Source organism: Pelobates fuscus, chromosome 4 (assembly GCF_036172605.1).
Source record: "Pelobates fuscus isolate aPelFus1 chromosome 4, aPelFus1.pri, whole genome shotgun sequence".
In the NCBI taxonomy this organism is placed as follows: Eukaryota; Metazoa; Chordata; class Amphibia; order Anura; family Pelobatidae; genus Pelobates; species Pelobates fuscus.
The window spans coordinates 151,952,951-151,976,920 of record NC_086320.1 but is presented as its reverse complement, the minus strand read 5'-3'; the positions used below and the strand labels follow the sequence as shown (position 1 = coordinate 151,976,920).

At 42.0% G+C, this 23,970-nt stretch overlaps 1 protein-coding gene across 1 annotated transcript; it reads left to right on the top strand.

The window, feature by feature from the left end:
* Positions 1–4,798: 4,798 nt before the first annotated feature.
* Positions 4,799–9,290, top strand: SOX4 (SRY-box transcription factor 4). The gene has a single exon (XM_063451681.1). The coding sequence runs from the start codon at positions 5,285–5,287 to the stop codon at positions 6,485–6,487; it is 1,203 nt and encodes a 400-aa protein (XP_063307751.1). The 5' UTR covers positions 4,799–5,284; the 3' UTR covers positions 6,488–9,290.
* Positions 9,291–23,970: the final 14,680 nt, after the last annotated feature.

Here is a 23,970-nt window from a genome sequence, read left to right as displayed (position 1 = left end):
AAGTTTTCTTGTAATTGTCCTATTTATAGTTAAATCCCACCTCTCATAATATTATAAAGCGATATGGAATCTGTTGGCGCTATATAAATGGCAATAATAATAAATCTATACCTGATAGAGGCCAGGGGAACCGCTGCCTTATTTTTCCATTTCTCAGAAGGGCAGTATAATTAGGGGGCTAGGAAACACCCCATTTCCCACCAGTCCCCATGGGTCCTTTAGCCCCAAATAAAAAGGCCCTACATATCCCATCATCCTCTAATAAGTGTTAGGAATCCATGTTGCCTAATAAAATAAGGTCTCAGGAATGAGACTTGTCTGTGAATGAACTATATGGTTGGTTGCAAGATAAGCTATCTTGAACTAAAAGCTTTTCAAGCCATAATGGATTATTTTGTGTGTTTTATTTTTCTATAAATAATTATTTCCTTTTAGTACACTTGCATTGAGGTAAGATGGTGTTATTTGTTTTATTACATTTTACCATTTAACCCTCCGATTTATAAGACAGAGAGGGAGGGAGGTGACTAGTTTATTTTCATTTTATTTGGGGGGGTGGATTAAGAACTACATTTTCACTTAGCTCAATTGTTTTCTTGCAGCATCCTACAAATTATACACTTTGAACAGAAAACCCATGGAGTGGAAGTACCATGTTATGTATGCTAGAATGTCATCAAACACATTTTTTTTTTCTAACTTCTGAAAGTAGCTCAATATGTGAGATGTTACTTTTTCTGTTTCAAAGGAACACTAAACACAACACAACCACTACAGAGAAGATAACTGTAGTGGTTATTGTGCCTGGAGTTCCCTGACTGAGAATTCTAAGTGTTCAAACCTTTTTTTTTTTTTTTTTTTACTTCCTACCTGGGTTCCTCCATTTGTCACTCCCTGCCTCCTCTACAACTCAGTGAGAGCAGAAAGTGTTCTAGTAAATATATGTGTGTGTTAAAGCAAATGAGTATCCTTAATATATAATGTATTTATAGACATACACACTGCAAAGAAAGAATGACCAGCTACACCATTAAAATGAAAACCTTACATTTTGAGTTTCTTTATAAAAAATAAATAAATAAAAAAAGAGTAAAATGCATTATGAATTTAAAAATAGATTTCATGAGAAATCAACATCTAGTTAGCAGAAAAAGATAGAAAAAGGATTCCAGTTGCTTAACAAATATTAAAGACGACTGTGCACAATGTCAGCAAGCAAGTGGTTAAGATGCAATTTCAACCACAGTCCAACAATTTGCAATATGCGGCCCTGTGCCTTTTCTTTTGGTGCCCCAATTGCTTGGCTATGTCTGCACTTGGGTTGCTATCCCCAGTATAGCAGATGGTATCGGCTCACCGCTGCCACCAAGCGTTCAGTCTCATGCAACCCGTGTCAGGACAGTGTAAGCAACCTCGTGTGAACTCTTACCCTGGCCAAGGACAAAAACAAGCAAGAACTAAAATAACAATTAAAAAAAATACAGACTCACAATGGGAAGTGAGGACAATGCTTCTCCTGTGGAACATGTGTTTTCTTACGCAGTTTTCGCCCGTTCTGCTTATGGTTGGTTTTCTCTATACATGTCATTCCTATTGAGGATTCATTATAAACGCCAATAATAATGTAATAGGACACGATGGGCAATCAGGTTTACCATCACTTTATATCCATGTACATAATTACATTTAATTCTATTTGGAGGTAGAACTGTTAACTAACAGTGATCTTGCTCATAAAAAAACATGGAAAAAGCAGCTCAGGTGAACATTCTACTCCTGTCTTCTTGGTCCAAGCATACCCTGGTACTAGCAGCTCTGCTTCTTCAAAACTAAATTATTTTCGCAACACAAGTCTGTATCAAATCATCAGAGTGGGAGAGAAAGCATGCAGGCATGGTTTGTATCGTATTTCTGACAGATCAAACACTTTCATTTCACCTCTCCCACCAAATCCCTTGAAACTAAACATTAAAATGTGGTAGAAAATCTGTCCCTTAAAAAAAAAAAAAAACCACAAAAAAAACAACGTATGATTGGTTTAGCTTAAGCCCTAAACCTTGGACACAGGGATACCAGTTTATCTGCCCTGATTACCCTAGACACTAAGTAACACGTTATTCTGTCACCTATCATGTCCTAGGCTTGTTTACATTTGTTTCAACCCCTTCAGGTCTGAGCTGCCCAGATACTAAAATCAGCAAATCCTAGCCTTGTTTCTATGCAGAGAGCAGACACTGCTTAGAAAATGTTGTTAACCTCATGGAAGCCGAATGGGGCGTGCAATACAATCATAAGCTTGTTTCCAGGCAGTCAAACCATAATCTTACAGCCATGGCTTTTGAGAAGCCAGAAAATAAGGATCAGATCACTGCAGTGGCTTTTTTTTTTTTTTTTTTTTTAAACCAAGCCCCCTCCTCTTACAGCCCCTGGATGCTGGGCGTGTAACTTCAGCAATCTGTAAAGCTTGTTACCATGCTTACTAAATGACAGAATCTTCTACCCCCACCACCCATTGGAAGAGATAGGTAGGCACATTTAGGGACATGCTTGTAGCAGGGCAGACCCTGCAATGGAGTGAGGCGCCACGGCATGGGTTAATGTGGGATGCCTGCCTCCCATGCTATGAATAATGGCTACAAGAAGCCTTTGCAATCAGTGCAGACTCTGGAGCTGACCTCAGCCGCCTCGGGTTCAGCGGCGGCAGCAGCCGAGCCTCTCTTCCCTTCCCCCACCTCAGACATCCAGCCAGACGGCACCCACTCCCTCCCTCTTCTGCTGGAGGAGGTGTCTCCTCATTGTGTAAACAAGGCAGGCCCAGGAGCTTGTGCTTCTTCCTATTCCAGTCTGAGGATAGAGCAGACAGGGAGGGCTAATGCAGAGATCCACCTCCACTACAGACTGCCTACTCTCTGCAGCTGCCCTTACCCGCCGCCGCTTGCCGCCTTTCCTCCCTCCCTCTCTCTCTCTCTCTGTGCTTGGCCTGGGGGAAACTTCAACAGGAGGAGCACGTGTGCTGGCGGCTGCTGCTTATAATAGAGGAGACATGGAGAGAACTGCTCTGAGCAGTGTGCCAGCAATAGGCAGAACAACTAGACTCGGGGACAATCAGGCTGTTCTAATATACTTAGTAATCGAGTTAACCATGTGAGCGCCAGAGACATGAAGCAGAACTCGTTATCATTTACCATTGCTGCATAATAACATAGGCAAATGTTTCCATTTCTAAAAATACTCTATTTGGGAAGAGTAGGGAAGGGGGCTTGCAGGGCGCTAGGAACGACTCCCCATCCCTACATTGCTGGCCAGTAACCTTGGTTTCAGTGTGTTCCATCCTTAGAATGCAGCAGACAATGTGTGTTACTATGTATGTGGAGTGTTGCCCTGTGTGCCTGTCGTTACAGTGTATCATCGCTCGGAGAATGAAGGCAAAAGGGGGTGTGACACATCCTGACAGATCACTAGCTCTTCTCGTGGCTGATTTCTCTTGGATCTCTACGTTTTAGTCAAATATACACAGTTTATGATACATAGTGGAGAATTCAGCTTAAATGTACAAGTTATATTCACTGAAAATTCGTAGTTTTGCGTGTCTTGTACAAGCATGTGAAATTTGCTGCACTGGAGATAGACTGAGGGTTATTGTGCTCACACCCCCTTTTGCACGTGTGAATAAAAGAACAGGATTTAGCCCTATACAGCTCGTAGCCCAGTGTCCACCTGACATTAATAAGGTCATATAGCCACTTTCCTCATTGACAGTGGAGGAGGATAGAAGGAAGACCCCCTGCAGTGAAAGGCTGCAGCCGAGTGCTCGTGCAAGTCATTTATTTGTATTTATATATCTATATATACACACAGATACAGAGTTAAAGATAGAGGTTTATATATATGGTTATACTCACAGCGGATGTATGTAGAGTACTGCGGTTGGCATGACAGCAGTGATAAACATTAGTCTATCGAGTTCTTATATAAAGAGCTCATGGCTTGTATGGGGATATGCATTTCGTGGGTACCATTCATGACATTAAATGCCCATCTCCTGTACCTTGGAGGGCACTACGTATACTGGCTGATCTGTGACATGTATAATGGGATTGTATGGAGAGCTCTCCTGCCAGGCTGTGACAGATACAATGGGATAGTATGGGGCTATATAGTATGGAGCTCTGTTGAGAGCTCCCCTGGCTGCGCTGTGACAGGTACAATGGGATAATATGGAGCTCTATTGAGAGCTCCCCTGGCTGAGCTGTGACAGGTATAATGGGATAGTATGGGGCTATATAGCATGGAGCTCTGTTGAGAGCTCCCCTGGCTGAGCTGTGACAGGTATAATGAGATAGTATGGAGCTCTGTTGAGGGCTCCCCTGGCTGAGCTGTGACAGGTATAATGGGATAGTGTGGGGCTATATAGTATGGAGCTCTGTTGAGAGCTCCCCTGGCTGAGCTGTGACTGGTACAATGAGATAGTATGGAGCTTTATTGAGAGCTCCCCTAGCTGAGCTGTGACAGGTATAATGGGATAATGTGGAGCTCTATGGAGAGCTCCTTTAGCCCATACGGTGTCCATGCAGCGTGCTGCACGCGCTCTCTCCTCTCCCGGCTCTGGCACGAGGAAAGTTTGCTGTGTGAATCGGAATGAGGTCAGCGCTGGAGCTTCTCATTGCACGCGGTGATTATTATTGCATCGCGTTCCCAGCCAATGGGCAGAGCCGGGGCGGAGCTTGGCACGAGGAAGCGTTGGAAACAGCACCCTATTGGCTGGTACGCGTTCGGGGAAGCGATAAAGCGGCGCGAGGCGGAATTGAGGAGAGCTCTGAGCTGCTGCAAGAGAAACAGTTTTAAGAAAAAGAAAAAAAATAAAAAGGGGAAAAAAAAGAGGAAAAAGAAGGGGGGGCAGTCAGTCAGGGGACATAAAGCCCTATATACATCCTATACCATATCAGTGTACAGCTGCACCGACCAAGCACTGCATCCTGCCTGGAATAACTGATACAGGATAACACTCACTGCCTGTGTGCCGCTCACATACTCTGTACTGCACAGCACTGACAGACAGACTGACTGCTGGGATTATTATTATTACTATTTTTAATATTTTTTACTGAACATTCTGTTTTTATTAACATTCTCTGGCTCAGTGTTCCCCGAGTGCCCGGACAGTGATGCTTTCCAGTAACGCGCAGTGTGTTCAGTACTGAGCGGAGCCTGCTCGGCGCTGTACCCGGGCTGTACACGCTGGCCTGAGCCAGGGAGCACACTGTGTGCGGGGATCGCCACGAGCATGGTGCAGCAAAGCAACAACGGAGCCGACAACAGCGAGGCTCTGCTGGCCGGGGAGAGCTCGGACTCCGGGGCCGGGATAGAGCTGGACATGGCATCCTCCCCCACCCCGGGATCCACAGCCTCCACCGGGGGCAAGGCAGACGACCCGAGCTGGTGCAAGACCCCGAGCGGGCACATCAAGAGACCGATGAATGCATTCATGGTGTGGTCTCAGATCGAGCGGCGGAAGATCATGGAGCAGAGCCCGGACATGCACAATGCCGAGATCTCCAAGCGGCTCGGGAAACGCTGGAAACAGCTCAAAGACAGCGACAAGATCCCCTTTATCCGGGAGGCCGAGCGGCTGCGGCTCAAACACATGGCGGACTACCCGGACTACAAGTACCGGCCCAGGAAGAAGGTGAAGTCCGGCAGCTCCAAGCCCGGGGAGAAGGGCTGCGGCAGCCCGCTGGGGAGCGTGTCTGGGGCCGGACACCCCGGGGGCTGCGGTGGAGCCAAGCCCCCCGCACAGAAGAAGAGCGGCGGCGGCGGGGCCAAGCCGTGCAGCAAGCCGCACAGTAAGCCTGTGCTGGGCGGTAAGAGCCCCCCGGAGCAGCCCTGCATGCTGGACCACCACTCGCTATACAAGTCCCGGACCGCCGCCTCCTCCCGGCACGGAGCCCCGGACAAGAAGCCCAAGCACCGGCTCTACATCTTCAACACCCCCGGCTACCAGGGCTCCTCTCCGGTAGCCGTGCCCGCCAGCCCGACCCTCAGCAGCGGCTCCACCGAGGCCAGCGACCCGCTCAGCCTGTACGAGGACGGGGCCGGCTCCATGCACGACTCCCCCGGCTCCCCGTCTGAGCACGGCGGCTACCCGAGTGCGTCCTCCCCGGCCCCGTCCACCTCTCACTCCTCCTCTTCGGCTGCATCCTCCCCCTCCTCCGCATCCTCCTCCTCCTTCTCCTCATCATCCTCGGCTTCTTCCTCGGACGAGGAGCTGGAGGACGAACTGCTGGAACTGAACCCCAGCCCGGGCTTTGAGAGCATGTCCCTGGGCAGCTTCTCGTCCTCCGCCCTGGACAGGGACCTGGACTTTAACTTCGAGCCCGGCTCGGGATCCCACTTCGAGTTCCCGGACTATTGCACGCCCGAGGTGAGTGAGATGATCTCCGGGGACTGGCTGGAGTCCAGCATCTCCAACCTGGTGTTCACCTACTGAGCCAGCCAGCCGGAGCAGGGTGAGCAGCCAGGGTCCAGGGACAGACAGAGAGAGGGGGCAGGGCACACTCTCTGCTCTACTAAACTGCTTGACTTACTAAGCAAAACACAATTAAAAGGGATTGTTGATTTTAGCAGCCCAGGGAGACAGCACCCCTTCTGTCCTCCCAACCCCATAAAAAGAAAAACCCAGAGAAGCCCTCCTGATTGTACAATTTGCAGACTGGAGAGGTTGAGGAGGAGGAGGATGATGAAGGCTCTTGGGGCTCCACACATTGTTGGGTAAAGGAAGATTTGAAACAAATTAAAATGAGACGTAAAGGGAGCCGAGCTGATTGTCAGAGATGTGGGGAGAGGGCACTGAACCAGCCCTTTAAGCATTGTCTACCTCCCCTGTCAGGGGAGACATGGGACTCTTCCCTTCCAGCACCAGGACAAGGCTCTGCCTTCCAGCAGGAGAGGAGAGGAAGGAGCACAAAGCATCAGCTTAATGAAAAACAGAACATGAGACTGACATATTTAAAAGGGCGAAGAGATTCCCCAAAAAACAACCTTCCCCATCACCCCTTGTTTTTTTTATTTGGAAACCAGTCGGTGGATCAAGGGGTATTTTTTATTTTGATTTACTATTATTTTTTGTAGTAGTAACAGGACTGTAATGGATTTGCACGACTAGAGAAGGAAGGTACCCATTGGGTCACCCAGCTTTTTCTTTAGAAACCATCCCTAAAAAGATGGACTTTTTTATTTTATCAAGGACACTACTTTTAAGGAGGAAGGTAGATCTTCTGAACTACACCAAGTTACATATTTATGTGGTACCTGGGGGGTAAAAGGGCGATTCTTTTAAAAGAAAAAAAAATGTGTTTTCTCTCTTGCTCAGAATCGTGATGGTGTTGATTTCACTGGTGGGTTAATATAGCATGTTATCCTGTCTATCTTTTTAAGGTTTCTGTAAGACTGTTGAACAGTTTTAGTGTTAGGGTAATATAAAGCAGATAGATGGCGCTATGTTTGATTCCTACAAAAATCACCAGCTTTTTACTCATTCTTAACTCTTTAAGGATTCAAACGCAACTCAAATCTGTGCTGGACTACAACAATTAATTCAGGACCAAATTTTTCTCAGAGTATGTATGTGTTATTAATCAGTAGTTGTAAATGAAGATACTTTTTTGTTCTCTCATTGATAATCCATATTGTTTCTCCCCAACCCCTCTTGTAAATGTAATCAGATGCCATTTTATATGTGGACATATTTATACTGGCCAAAATTTTTATGTTAAATCTTTATTTTTATTTTCTTTTTAATTTTGTAGTACTACTCCATCCAACCTTTTTTTTTCCCTGCACCGTTTTTGTCTCCTTCACTGAAGGGCTAGAGTTTTAACTTTTTAAGTTTTTTTTTATATTTAAATGTAGACTTTTGACACTTTTAAAAAGAAAGAAGAGAGATGAAAACGTTTGATTATTTTCTCAGTGTATTTTTGTAAAAAATATATAAGGGGGTGTTTAAACTGGTGTCAATCGCTGTTTGATTTTCTTTTTTTTCCTGACAATTTTGCAAACAGGGAGGCTGGTTGCTATCTCAAACAAAAATAATAAAGTTTAACCAGCCTAGATTTCCATGTTTACACACTTCAATCTGCAGGCTTTTTAAAGTGACAGCATCCCTTCCAGCCTTGTGCACTCAGCATTCACACCTCCAGAGTATTCATAATACACTGTATATTGGTTGAAAACTACAAAAAAATGTCTTTGTATTAATCATATGTAGTATTTATATAGCTCTTTATAACTAATCTTCAGAGTTTTGTTTATTTTGTATAATTTTTTTTTCTCTATTGTACTGCCTTGGTAGAATCTTGGCGTGCATTCTTCTTTGGCACTGTTATACTCCAACGTGGAGAAAGGAACAATGTTTGAATTGCCTATTTCCAGTAGGTAGGCACAGTGGTGAGACATGGACCCATACACTTTTTTTTTTTTTTTTTTTAATATATAAATACTAGCCTCCTCCTGCTTTAAAATGCTTGCTTTTTCTAATCCTTTTGATGCTGGGGAGCTTCTAGCAAATGCTTGTCCCTTCCAGGGGTAACTAAGCCAGTCTGTATTCCAATGCTTTAAAGCAACCAGTGCACATAATAAGCAAAAAAGGGATCCTGTAGCTTTAACTTCTCGAATACATTTTTTGCACTTTTTTAATAATACAAAAAAAACCCGTGCCGTTTAAACCACTGGATCTATCTAAATGCCGATTTGAGTTCGCGACACTATGTACTGCGTTTTTCATTCTCGTATTTGACTATTTAATCCTTTTTATACTTGTCGCTAAACTATAATTGTTTTAGTCTCTTTTTGGCATGACGATAGCATATGTATTCAGGTTTCTAGCTGTTGTGTTTTTAAGATGAAAAACTGAAGAAAGTGAAAACATCTTTGTACATTTAAGTCTATTATAATAAGCAAAAATGGAAAAAAAAAATGTGTGTTTATGTATGTAATTCAATGACAGGCACTAGAAGTTCTACCTATTGAGGTAGTTCTGTTTTAACATAAAATTTTCTTAAAATTTTTTTTTAATTGTTTTTAAAAAAATTAATAATCCATCCTGTGCAATATGCCGTACAAAATAATTTTGTCTAACCATCAGGCCACAAAACAAAGATTTGAGGCATAAATCATGCCAGCTAATGTCTATTTCACTGCCTGTCAGATTGTTGATATACTTCTGTAAATAACTTTTTTTTTTTTTTTTTTTTTAAAGGAAATAAACTCAGCTGGAACTGAACCCTTAAATCTGATTGGCTTTGTCATTCTTCTGTTCTTGTATATAGCTTCTGTCTTTCTTCTGAGTTATGTGACTTGTGCAGGGGTGGAGCTATAGCTTTAGATTTCAGTATTGGTCCTTGAGTTTAGAAAAAAAATGGCATCCAAAATGTAACGTGGTAACAATGTTACTTATATTCTGAACACGTACAGTGAAAGTAGGGAAATAAAAATGTTGGCAGGCTATTCTTCCAAGTAATGAGTGAGTATCACAGCTTGTTATGCTGTCTAGGAAATTTCGAGGAATGCAGCAGAAAGGCGAACAACCTCCAGTTAAACACGGAATTAAGGGATTTTTAAACTTTTTTTTTTTTTTTGTGATGCAAGTAATGCAAATTAAGCTAATATTTCTAATTATAAAATAAATTATGCAGCGATTAAAAAAAAAAAAAAAGGAATACATTAAATCTAACTGCTTGTTACACATCACAATTTTAAAAAAAATCAGTACATTTAAAAAGCATTGTTTTATGATAATGCAGGTATCACTCGATATATTTTAGAGAATAGAAAATGTTACTAGGCAGGTTTGCCAAGAAAGAGCAGGGAACCTAGTAAGCACGAATGACACTGCATCTCCCATCTGGAGATCATTTCACGTATAAGCCCTTCCCCACTGCCTCCTGAGAAGCCTCATCAGACATTTGTCATCTCTGCCTGACCTTGGTGTCTGCAGATGCAGTTTGGGGCCCCCATGCCTCTGAAAACCAGCAATGGGATCTGGACAAGGCATGAATTGCTTGTCACTTGTGCATCAGCTCTGTGGCAGCCAGCACGTTTGTGATTTTTGCAAAAGTACATCATGGCTATTGCCACACACAATAAAAAGAAACACATCACTTAGTTTGCATGGCACCAACAGAACCTGCAGTATATTCAACAGTTATGTTCTTCGATTGGTCCTCCAAAACATATTTTGTTTCTCAATGGAAACTAAACCATCCACACACATGTGGTGTTTTGTTAGTTCTTAAATACCATAAATACAAAATTGTAGAAAAGGTGCACGGCCTGAGCTTGAAGACAGATTTAAAAAAAAAAAATCATAATAATGAGTCTACTGTTATGAAAGTTAAGTGTTACAATTATAAACTGCAAGGTCTCGGATAAATCTGGAGACTGAAATGTGCAAATTTTTGTATTTTTTTTTTAACTGCAGTGAGATTATAACAAAAGGTAGAACTACTTAAAAGAAAGTAAGAATTCTAATCAAGAAAGCTTGCAATTCGATAATTGATGGAGAATAGAGGTCAAAAGGTGGCGTGAATGCATGCAATAGGCCCAACAGCTGCTATACATCCATTATGATTAAGGCACCATCCTCAAAAGCAGAACTAAAAGGGATTTACAGGCAAAGTGAAGCAGGGGTTCATTATTTGGCATGTTCCACTTAAAACTGCCTAAAACAATGTGTGTGCATATTTTGTTAAAAATGTGTCCATGTGTTCAAATCATTATATGTTTCACTCCAAGGGATACCAAAATGGCTGTATTTATCTATACTTTATACTTTATTCACCAAAGACTGAATTGTAGAGAATAAAAAAAAAATTAAAGAGCATATTTAGAAAATTCTCCATCTTGGCTACAGTTACAGCTTTTTTTTTAAATTGATTTTTTTTTTTTTTTAGATTTAGCACAATGTTAAATTTAGTAAATAACATTCTTTATTTTGTAACTACCAAGATAGTGGGTATTCCTAGTAACTGAAGAAGTGGCCTTAGTTTAATAGTAAGAAGTGTCACCTCCTATCTATTGAAGGTGGCTGAACTCCCCTTTGTGTATGTTGAACTATTGTCAACCAGATGTTTTTGGAATAGAACTCCCATTAATCTCTACCAGTTATAGGCTGTAGGGAATTATGGAAGCCTTAGTGTAACAATATCAAACAGGGGTTGCATTAAACCCTGAAATATACTCATTTATTTAAACATTAAACATACTTTTCACGCAAATATGAGAATGACCAAAGTCAGAGGTTCTTATCACTTCCAGACATCACAGAAGTTGCAGTTCTACAACAGCTGGGTCTCTACCAGTTAGCATTACCTGACATAAAATGTGGATGTTTATCCATAAACAGTGAATTATAAAAATAATTGCAAAATTCAGACCAAGATAACCAAGCTGCATAGTTTGTTTACTCAAACAATTAATTAAGAGAATTTAAAACCTTTATTCAAAATGCAGGCCAAATTGGCTCCTATAAACATTCTAAGAACTGTAGGCATTGTTTGGCTTTTGTAGCCTGAATTTTGCAAATCGGCTCTCAGTTCACTGCAATTCACAGTTTAGTGAATAAAGCTATGTGACTTAAGCTATTAAAAAATGTTTTTCCAAGCTAATATTTTATTCTGGGCTTTACATATTTTTTTTAAAAGAGGGTTTTGCCCCACTCTGCAATTTGGCTTTCAATACACTACATGTTGATGGTTAGTGAATAAACACCAGAGTGTTGGGGGTGGGGATTATATTATCATTTGTAATTTTTAAAGCAATCTAATAAAATGGTAAGTCAAATGACACAAGGGAACTTGCATTCATAATAATCATCTTGGTCCTTTCATTTAGATATATTTTTGAGAAGATTGCCTTTTCAATATTCTGATCATAAAGCAACACAAGAAGACAGAACATTCTGGCAAAGGTTCATACAAAAAGGTCTTGTTCGTAGACTTTTGTCTGGACCATTTCCGTGGCAAAATGATATCATCATAGCTGACTATCAACAATCTGTGCTATTTAGGTTTTAACTAATTCCGTCTTCTAGTTGGACATGGTGCAAGTTATTTGATCTAAGTAATATTCTCCAAACAAATAATTTATCAACATATACCAGTATTACAGCAGGAGACAGGAAGTGGAAGAAACAATTTTACATATTTCAGACTTCTGTTTGTATATATATTTTGGAAAAAAAACTTTTTAGTATGCACACATGACAATCTCTGTTTAGTTAACCCTTTAGTTCTGCTGAATGCATTTCAAAACATTGTAGTCTGGCACCCAAAGGATTAAATGGAGGCCAAGCCATGACCTGTTTTAAGTGAAATGCTTTTTAGCTTGAAAAGGATAACTTAAATTCATAAGATGGTAAACACAATTAGATCAATCGATGTACATGTTGTTTTTAAAAATTTGTGAAGTCTTTGGATTAAATACATTTGAAAAACGTGTATGCAACTGATGAAACTGCCACAGCCTGACAAAATAACCCTACTATTTACCAGAAAAGTCCTAACTTGCAGTCTAATTATTAACAAAAGCTCTTTCTCACGCTTCAAACATAGTGATACTAATATGTTGCTAGGCCCTCCCCAGAAATAACTAGTAGCTAGTGAATGTGTATTAATTGCTTGCTTGGAAGACAGGGAGGGACATGCCTTTGTATAGAATTCTTACCTCTGCAGTCTGTGATCACAATTCAGTGCTAGGAGAGGGGAAAACACAGTCATGTCTCTAAAATTTAAAACATACAGACAGGCAGACATTACAAACCACTGCTGGGAGGACAGCAACAAATCTAGTTGCAGCAACATGGGAATCATGCAGGGAGTCAATTAATTAATCTGAATGAAAGTCAGACATTTTAAAAGGGAATGCCTAACTCCAGCATGTGTTTGTACATTTTATATCTTATACTGTACATCTAAATTATATGTATTCAAAGTGCTGTATATTGTAGGGAATGTGCCTTTAATATGCAATTTAGAGGGTCAATAATACAATATAAACATACCCCCAAAGTTTCCCTATTTAGGAAGGACATTACCTGTTTTGGGCCCAAATCTTTCTGTACATCTTTTCTCTCCTAATGTCCCTCTATTCTAGAAGCTACATATTAGCGTGTCTGGGTGTATAACAGAGCTCCACAGCAATAATACCCATGGTAATGTGCATTTAAACTACAATAAATGTGTTTAGAAATCAGTCTGTGTAAATACGATACATTGTTCTAGTTCTAAAATATATTTCATTGTTTTTGAAAATTGTTACCTAAGATTGCGCAGGACAATCCATCTCCGATAACACTCACAAACCTAAATCAGTCTCCCTTTTTTAAATGTTGGGTCCCTCTTTGTCCTTTTAAATTGACTTACATGAATTTGCATATTGAGGCACTTTCAAATGTGTGTGTGTACAATTTTAAGGGCTTGCCTTTTTTACAATGTGTTTTAGCCCGTTGGAGAGTTTATGGTGCCAAGAGTGCCCTGTTGACCTCCATGTCTAATTTTTCAAACCATTTCAAAACTGTTGAAGACTTACCCGAGTTCTGCTGGGCACCAGCAGCCCCTGCTTCTGGAGTCTTCTTAAAGGATAAGCAGGGCTATGTAGGACTATCCTCAGTAGCTGCAAGCATTAGCTGAGCACCCTCAGCCAATGAGCACGGTACTGTACCACCTTGCTTTAGCTTAGTAAGGGGAAACTTCATTACCTAAATATTAAAAATCATTGTTTAATAGGTAAATCTAAAAAAAAAAAATCTGTAGTTCTCTTATCTTTTGCCTTTGCAAACCTTGTCCTTCTTACCCCACCCAGACTATCTGTTGCTGTCCAATTACAGATGTTCAAATGCAGCTCTGTGAGAAGTGTTTGTAAGGCAGGTGCTCTGAGCTATTGCTCCCTTTTCAGTTTAGCTCCACTGAGCTAACGAAACCAGGAAGTAACAGGAATGGTTGTCTGCTTGAAAGCCAAGTGAGCATAACCAGGTTAATTCATAAAAGTGTTAATTTCTTTTGAAATCTACACATTTAGCAAAATGAAAAAAAGAGGATACCATCTTCACACTTAATGCTTTTCAGCAAGTTAAAGGACCACTATAGGCACCCAGACCACTTCAGCTTAATGAAGTGGTCTGGGTGCTAGGTTCAACCCTTTTTTCTATAAACATAGCAGTTTCAGAGAAACTGCTATGTTTATAATAGTTTTAATCCAGCCTCTAGTGGCTGTCTCATTGACAGCGGCTAGAGGGCTTCCGCGCTTCTCACTGTGATTTTCACAGTGAGAAGACGCCAGCATCCATAGGAAAGCATTGAGAATGCTTTTGCATGGACTGGCTGAATGCGCACGCGGCTCCTTCTGCGCATGCGCATTCAGCCAAGGAGGAGGAGAGTACCCCGCCTGGCGCTGGAGAAAGAGGTAAGTTTAACCCCTTCCAACCCCTAGAGCCCGGCGGGAGGGGGACACTGAGGGTGGGGGAACCCTCAGGGCACTATAGTGGTCCTTTAACGTTTTTTAGGGGTCTGCAGTGTCCCTTTAAGCCACCCAGCTTGCCTTGCAGGAGAAGAACTGATGCCATAGGTGCTCAGGCCACCCAGGTTAAAAACAACAACATTTTACACATTGCCCTGGGAGGGTGCCAGGGCAGGCTGTAGTGGTCATGGTGCTAGAGTGTTCCTTTAATTGGACCATTTAATATCTTGGTTATATGCTGATTGGCTGCTTGATGTATATTCACCCAGTCAAGACATATCTTTAGAAAACACCGTAATTATACAGCAACCTCAGTGGGAAGTAATTTTTCTGTTCTACAAGCAGACCCGGGAGGGTTTTTTACTCTTTATTGTCTTTGTCCAACCATCCCTCGTGGGATGGAGACCAAATCCACTTCCCACCCCCCACCTCCAAAACATGATTAAGAAACTCCAAATCTCTTCATAAATAATTCCACATAGACTATTATTATTAGTTATTATTATAGAACTGTAAAAATTAGAGACATCAATGTATACATCCTCATAAAATATTTTCTAAATACATTATTATTAAAAGTGTTTATATAGTGCCAACATATTCTGCAGTGATTTACAATATAAATGTGGTGATATAACAGCATATATGAAACAAACTATGTGAAATGTTAATAGGGAAAGAAGTTATTAAGGACTCTGGTGAAAGGAGCTTACAATCTAAGTGCATGTCTACTAAAGAAACACTGAAGCACCATAAGCACTAAAACACACATTCTCCTTTTAAAGTATAACTTTTTTCTGTAAGATTTCTGTAAGGTAAAAATTGTACCTTTACATTATAAACAGCACCATGACCTCTTTAGTGATTTGAAGTGGTTATGGTGCTTGGAGTCTGAATGTGCAGCGTTTTAGTTTTAAATGCTGCAAAAGATAAGATAGTGGAGTACAATATACGCAAGAGAGATAAATGATATTGTATGCAATGTTATTGTTTATAAATTTATATGGATATCGCAAAAAAAAAAAAGAGCTAAACTAGTTTGATGCCAAAGCTGTAAATTCCCCTCCGGTAACGCCATTAACTTGGCTATTGTCAATACGCATAGCATGTTGGCGACAGACAACCAATATCAGCATACATACCCCCTATTCGTGGCACCCAAGTTCTCTCCTTAGGCTATCCTTCCTGATATCCCTCCAAGTGCAGTGAGATGCAATGACGTCACCAGAGGAGGATCGAGCTTCCGGGAGAAGTTAGCCCCATAGCAAGATCTAATGTAATTTTTACCTTTTTTTCAGTTATTTTTCTTTTTATCAATTATGTTTACATTAAAAAGCCTGCAGGGACTGACTATATGCACCAGAACAACTAGATTAAATATTTATTTAATATTAATTTTATATGTTATTGAAATATAGAAGCATAAGTTGTTTCTAATAGTGTAACCATGCCATATTGTACTGAAAACCTTTCAATGAAATGTTATTCAAAAAGAAAAATGATTTGCACAGTTTTAGACAGTACTATATGAGCAAACATTAAAGGGAATTATCTCCTACTCTAAGTATATATATTGTGTAAATTACTGCATGAGTCCTTTCAAGAATAACATCAAAAAAGGAAATTTGCCTAGCAGAAGTTGGATATGAGTTATTTTTCTCAAAAAAAGTAAATTGGAAAATGTTGGAGCAACCAGTAAGTGATTGTGTAATTAGCACTTGGAGTGCCATTAGTGTAGGTAGATTTAAAAGGCCTCTTTCATGCAAATATGAGACAGCGACACTTTACGGAACATAATATTTTAAATTCACATTCAGGTTTATCCTGTAAACACATGCCAGTGGTTTGGAGGTGAAAACTAAAAGAGTAACAACTGTGTAAATGGGCATTTGCAGGCTATAATACATTGTCGTGCACAAAAATGAGTTCAGTAGTATGAGATGCTCTGCTCAGTATTCTCTGTGCAAAATTGTGGGTGTGCAGTTGGGTTCAGGGTCGGCGCTACCATAAGGTGAATAAGGCATTCGCCTGGGGCGCCCACCGGGAAGTTTCCTGGTGGGCTGCATGCGTTGGGCTGCTCATGTCTGGGGCTGGAGCACTGGGCGAGCGGCTGTTTAGCCAACCCCCATCGCAGCTGTTTCATCTGCTGGGATCCCTCCATATCATTGAGAGTCCATCCATTCCCTGTGCTGGACTCCCTCACTGTAAGTCCAGCGCCCAAGCTGATACATCCTGCAGGTAGGGGAAGCCAGTTTGCTCCATGCTTGTAATCAATGGAAAAACTCTGGAGGGAGCAGGAAGCAGGCTGTGCTCTGAGTGCACGGTTCTCCTGCCCGCCCAGGAACAAGGGCAGCAACCTGCAGGCTGGAGGACAGTTCCCCTCTCCCCACTACTAGCTCAGGTATGGACCCCAAGGGGGCTTATTATTTTGTATATGTTTGTGTGTATAAAGTGTGACTGTAAACTGGTGTAAGTGACATTGTGTGTGTGTGTTAGTGAGAGTGTGTCAGTGACATTGTGAGTGTGTATACTTCATTAGTTGTGTGTTAGAGTGTGTGTGTATACTTCATTAGGTGTGTTTTAGCGTGTGTCAGTGACATTGTGTGTGTATACTTCAGTAAGTTTGTGTTAGTGAGAGTGTGTAAGTGACCATGTGACCAATGATATTTCTAATACATATTAATATAATTATATATTATAGAAAAAAACCCACCAAATTCATTAAATACATTATTTATCACCGCTATAAATTATGTATTTAATGTAAAATGTATACATTAGGCAGTATGTGTATTAATGTATGCATTCATTAGGCAGTATGTGTGTATGGATGTATGTATTAAAAATAGGCAGTACCTGTGTATGGATTTATGTATTAAGCAGTATGTGTGTATGGATGTAAGCATTAGACAATATGTGTGTATAGTCATGTGTTAGGCAGCTTGCCTGTATGGATTTATGTATTAGGCAGTATGTGTGTATGGATGTACGAATTAGGCAGCATGGGTGTACGGGTATATATGGGTGTATGTATTATCCAGTATGTGTATAGATGTGTGTTAGATGTATGAATTAGGTAGCGAAATCATGAACATAGAGACTGCACACTTCTAGAAAAAGGTGGGGATAAACGCTAATGAGAGAGCTTGTTAAGAGTAGGAATGAGCACTGTAAAGGAAAGGGACATCTGATCAGAACTTACTGGAAACCAAATGACAAATTTAGTCAAAAATAGCGGACTTAGAAGAATTCTCCAACTCCGCTATAGTCACAGTTCAGCTGTTTTTGCTTAAATTTTGCAATTTGATGTTAAATTCACCTAAATTGAGAGTTTAGTGAATAAACCCTTGAGAGAATGTAGTTGTATTCATGAGGGGGCGGCAAAATGGATCTTTGCCTAGGGCGGCAGGAATCCTTGCACCGGCCCTGGTTGGGTTGCAAGCTTCTCACTTGAATTAAGGATGCGTGTAAATAATATATATTTTCCTAGCTTAAAATAACAGTTTTACAAGGCTTATTGTGCGATATTTTGAATATAATGTGGCTTCTCTGACAAACTAAACACGGTTTACATCTTACTCATACATGTCCATTTTAGATTTCTCAGGAAAGAATCCATCAATTATTTTTTGAGGTTACAAGCTAAAAAGGTGCTTTTAGCAATCATTCTGCTTGATTTTTAGCTACTAGGGAATAACTGCTTCTGCAGAATTCTATATAACATTCTACTAATAGAGGTTAGGTATCAGAATAAAATATTTAGGGCATTGTACATTTGTCAAGTCATGTGTCTTTGCATGGTCAGATCTGTGACAAGCCATCATTAATGGCACTGCCTTGGGCAATAAACAAATAAAGTCTGTGTTTTGTTATATTACAATTTTCTAGTGTCACTATGGTATTATGGTTCTGCAATTAATTAAACAGGTCCATGCATTCAACAGTAATATTTGGATCAATAGAAGCTTTGCAAACATTAGGCCGTTACAGTACAGTATGAAATGTGTTTTGATTTTAATTTTGCAGTTCTCTTGCAACAAGACTCAATGTTTAGTGAATAAATCCCCTTAGAGCTATGTACCATTGTAGTTCTTGCCAATGCAGAGAAGTATTTTCCCAATTTGTGACATAATCTAGTGTCAGCACAGAGTTTAAAAGAATGTTTTCACAGAGGCAGAATTTGTGAGTTGACTTTATTTCTGGCTAATGGCCATCTATGAGTATCAATTTACATTGAGCTACTTGTTTAGTCAAATTCTGAACGTTGCTTGTGAGTTCCAAGGCTGGGTCAGATCAATTTGTGTTTGTAAAGTACTATTAACCACTTAACAACCAATAACTTACCATATACAAAATAAATATATATCAATATAAAAGGGAAGAATAGGATAGGAACATTTGTGGAAATGGTGAATAAATATTCCTTAACCCCTTAAGGATTGAGCCAAATGTACACGTTGTGAACAGAACAAAACGTAAACAAAACCTGGCATTTGCGCTATATGTCTGTCCAACCGTAATTCACCTCTTTCATATTAAATGCACCCCCCCTTATTATATATCATTTTATTCAGGGTAAACAGGGCTTTCATTTAATATCAAATATTTAGCTACGAAACATAATTTAATATGAAAAAAATGGGAGAAAATAAGATTTTTTTTTTATTTTTTTTTAGTTCTACATGACATTTTAACTGTCAATGTCATAATACGGTTTGCTTTTACTGCAATAAAATACACATATTTGTATTCAGCAAAGTCTCACGTGTAAAACAGTACCCCCTATGTACAGGTTTTATGGTGTTTTGGGAAGTTACAGGGTCAAATATGTTACATTTGAAATTGAAATTCAACAGATTGGTTACGTTGCCTTTGAGACTGTATAGTAGCCCAGGAAATACATTTACACCCGTAATGGCACACCATTTGCAATAGTAGACAACCCAATGTATTGCAAATGGGGTATGTCCAGTCTTTTTTAGTAGCCATTTGGTCACAAACACTGGCCAAAGTTAGCGTTAGTATTTGTTTGTGTGTGAAAAATGCAAAAACCGCCAATTTTGGCCAGTGTTTGTGACTAAGTGGCTACTAAAAAAGACTGGACATACCCCATTTGCAATTACTTTGGGTTGTCTACTTTTGCAAATGGTATGCCATCATAGGTGTAATTTTCATTCTTGGGCTACCATAGGGTCACAAAGCCAACGTAAGCAATCTGGCGAATTTTAATGTGAAAAAAATGAAACACAAGCCTTATATTTGACGCTGTAACTTTTGAAAACACCATAACACCTGTACATGAGGGGTACTATTGTACTCGGGAGACTTCGCTGAACACAAATATTTGTGTTTCAAAACAGTAAAAAATTCGCTGAACACAAATATTTGTGTTTCAAAACAGTAAAAAAAGTATGACACAGAGCAGAATAGGGACTGTTCCTCCTACATAGGGTCACTTGGCAGATATGGATTGACACCTGTCCTCAGAGACCCTGATACACACTGACACAGAGCAGAATAGGGACTGTTCCCCCTACATAGGGTCACTTGGCAGATATGGATTGACACCTGTCCTCAGGGACCCTGATACACACTGACACAGAGCAGAATAGGGACTGTTCCTCCTACATAGGGTCACCATTTTTTGCCCATGGCAGCTCATCTCATCAGGCCTTTTTTAGTCGAATGTATCGCCCACTGTCAGTCCCTTCGGGATCCATCCCTCATTCATCTTAATAAAGGTGAGGTAATCTAGACTTTTTTGACCTAGGCGACTTCTCTTCTCAGTGACAATACCTCCTGCTGCACTGAAGGTCCTTTCTGACAGGACACTTGAAGCGGGGCAGGCCAGAAGTTCTATCGCACATTGGGATAGCTCAGGCCACAGGTCAAGCCTGCACACCCAGTAGTCAAGGGGTTCATCGCTCCTCAGAGTGTCGATATCTGCAGTTAAGGCGAGGTAGTCTGCTACCTGTCGGTCGAGTCGTTCTCTGAGGGAGGACCCCGAAGGGCTGTGGCGATGCGTAGGACATAAAAAGCTCCGCATGTCCTCCATCAACAACACGTCTGTAAAGCGTCCTGTCCTTGCCGGCGTGGTGGTGGGAGGAGGAGGATTACTTTCACCTCTTCCCCTGTTAGATTCCCGTTGTGCTGTGACATCACCCTTATACGCTGTGTAAAGCATACTTTTTAATTTATTTTGCAAACGCTGCATCCTTTCCGACTTGTTGTAATTTGGTAACATTTCAGCCACTTTCTGCTTATACCGGGAGTCTAGTAGCGTGGACACCCAGTACAGGTCGTTCTCCTTCAGCCTTTTTATACGAGGGTCCTTCAACAGGCACGATAGCATGAAAGACCCCATTTGCACAAGGTTGGATGCCGAGCTACTCATTTCCCGTTCCTCCTCCTCAGTGATCTCAATGAAGGTATGTTCTTCCCCCCAGCCACGTACAACACCACGAGTACCAAATAGGTAACAACGAGCACCCTGGGATGCCTGTTGTGGTTGGTCTTCTTCCTCCTCCTCAAAGCCACATTCCTCCTCTGACTCCTCTTCCTCACAATCCTCTTCCAGCGTTGCCACAGGTCCAGCAAGCGATGCTGATAAGGCTGTTTCTGGTGGTGATGGTGACCACAACTCTTCCTCTTCACGCTCATCTATGGCCTGATCCAGCACTCTTCACAGGGCACGCTCCAGGAAGAAAACAAATGGTATGATGTCGCTGATGGTGCCTTCGGTGCGACTGACTAGGTTTGTCACCTCCTCAAAAGGACGCATGAGCCTACAGGCATTGCGCATGAGCGTCCAGTAACGTGGCAAAAAAATTCCCAGCTCCCCAGAGGCTGTCCTAGCACCCCGGTCATACAAATATTCATTAACAGCTTTTTCTTGTTGGAGCAGGCGGTCGAACATTAGGAGTGTTGAATTCCAACGTGTCGGGCTGTCGCAAATCAAGCACCTCACTGGCATGTTGTTTCGCTGCTGGATATCTGCAAAGTGCGCCATGGCCGTGTAGGAATGCCTGAAACGGTCACACACCTTCCTGGCCTGCTTGAGGACGTCCTGTAAGCCTGTGTACTTATGCACATAGCATTGTACGATCAGATTACACACATGTGCCATGCACGGCACATGTGTCAACTTGCCCAACGTTAATTCCGCCAACAAATTTCTTCCGTTGTCACAAACCACTTTGACGACATCCAGTTGCTGCGGAGTCAGACACTTTTCCACCTGTGCGTTCAGGGCGGACAGGAGTGCTTGTCCGGTGTGACTCTCTGCCGTATCCGGTATGTGGAATAGTACCTGGGGAGCTGGGGGCGTGCCGTTGATGTGGAGCAAGACGCAGCAGAAGAGGACTCAGCCGAGGAGGTTATGGAAGAGGATGGAGTAGGAGGAGTAGAGGAGGTGGCAGCAGGCCTGCCTGCAATCGTGGCAGTGTCACCAACTCTTCTGCAGAGCCACGCATTCCATGCTTGGCAGCCGTCAGCAGGTTTACCCAATGCGCAATGTAGGTGATATACCTGCCCTGACCATGCTTTGCAGACCAGGTATCAGTGGTCAGATGGACCCTTGCCCCAACACTGTGTGCCAGACATGCCATTACTTCCTTTTGCACAATCGAGTACAGGTTGGGGATTGCCTTTTGTGAAAAGAAATTTCGTCCGGGTACCTTCCATTGCAGTGTCCCAATAGCCACAAATTTTTTGAACGCCTCAGACTCCACTAGCTTGTATGGTACAGGCTGGCGGGCTAATAGTTCAGACAAGCCAGCTGTCAAACGCTGGGCAAGGGGGTGACTTTCTGACATTGGCTTCTTACGCTCAAAAATGTCCTTGACAGACACCTGACTGTGGGCAGATGAGCGGGAACTGCTCAAGGCGAGAGACGGAGTGGCGGATGGTTGAGAGGGGGCAAGGAGGACAGCAGTGGTTGACGTGGCTGAAGATGCTGGACCAGGAGGAGGATGGCGACTTTGAGTTTGTGTGCTGCTTGTACTCATGTGTTGATCCCATAGGCGTTTGTGATGTGCGATCATGTGCCTATTCAAAGCAGTTGTACCTAGGTGGGTGTTGGACTTCCCACGACTCAGTTTCTTTTGGCACAGGTTGCAAATGGCATCGCTGTTGTCAGAGGCAGACACACAAAAAAATGCCACACTGCTGAGCTCTGCAATGACGGCATTCTGGTGGTGGACACAGCATGCGTTGATTGGCGTGCTGTCGGGCTAACCCCGGGTGCCGATGCATGCTGTCTGACTGTGCCTCTAGCTCCTTGCGATGACCTCCCCCTGCCTACAACTCGTCTCCTCCTCCTCTCTGTCTCCCCATCTGAACTTTCGCCCTGTTCTTCTTCTTGCCGAGCGGGCACCCACGTGACATCCATGGACGCATCGTCATCATCAACCGCTTCACTTGTATCTGACAACTCAGCAAAGGAAGCAGCAGCGGGTACAACATCATCATCATCACACCGTATGTCCATTTGTGTAATGCTGCCTGACTGAGACATATCCCTGTTATCTACATCCTCTGGCAATAATGGCGCATTGCACATCACTCATTTCTTCAAACGGATGTGTAAATAACTCCTCTGACAGATAAAGTGAAGCGGCTGTGGTGCTAGTGTTGGTTGTGGCGGCAGGCGGGTGAGTGGTATCTTGAGAGGTGCCCAAAGCTAAGCTGGAGGAGGATGGTGTGTCAAGGTTCCGAGCGGAAGCTGTAGAAGATTGGGTGTCCTGTGTTAGCCAGTCAACTATGTCCTCAGAACTTTTCAAGTTCAGGGTACGTGGCCTCTGAAAATTGGGCATTATTCTAGGGCAAAAGGAAATCACAGCACCACGACCACGACGGCCCCTGCGGGGTGGCCTACCTCTGCCTCTCATTTTTTTTGGGATTAGTAGTACTATGCGTGCAAGCTACTGTGAGACCAGATATGAGTGGCAATGTGCACTGGCAGAGGTTGGCAGAGTACACACTGTAGGCCTGACACCCGCTTGAAGACAACTAACTGCTATTCAATCTATAACAGTGGAAAAAGTTTTTTGGTTTTAAATGCACGCTATTGTGACACCAGATATGAGTGGCAATGTGCACTGGCAGAGGTTGGCAGAGTACACGCTGTAGGCCTGACACACCCGCTTGAAGACAACTAACTGCTATTCAATCTATAACAGTGAAAAAAGTTTTTTGTTTTTTAAATGCAATCTATTGCGACACCAGATAAGAGTGGCAATGTGCACTTGCAGAGGTTGGCAGAGTACACGCTGTAGGCCTGACACCCACTTGCAGACAAGTAACTGCTATTCAATCTATAACAGTGAAAAAAAGTTTTTGGGTTTTAAATGCACGCTATTGTGACACCAGATATGAGTGGCAATGTGCACTTGCAGAGGTTGGCAGAGTACACGCTGTAGGCCTGACACCCGCTTGAAGACAACTAACTGCTATTCAATCTAT

Coding starts and splice junctions, on each gene's coding strand:
- SOX4 (XM_063451681.1), top strand. CDS start 5,285: ATGGTGCAGCAAAGCAACAACGGAGCCGACAACAGCGAGGCTCTGCTG.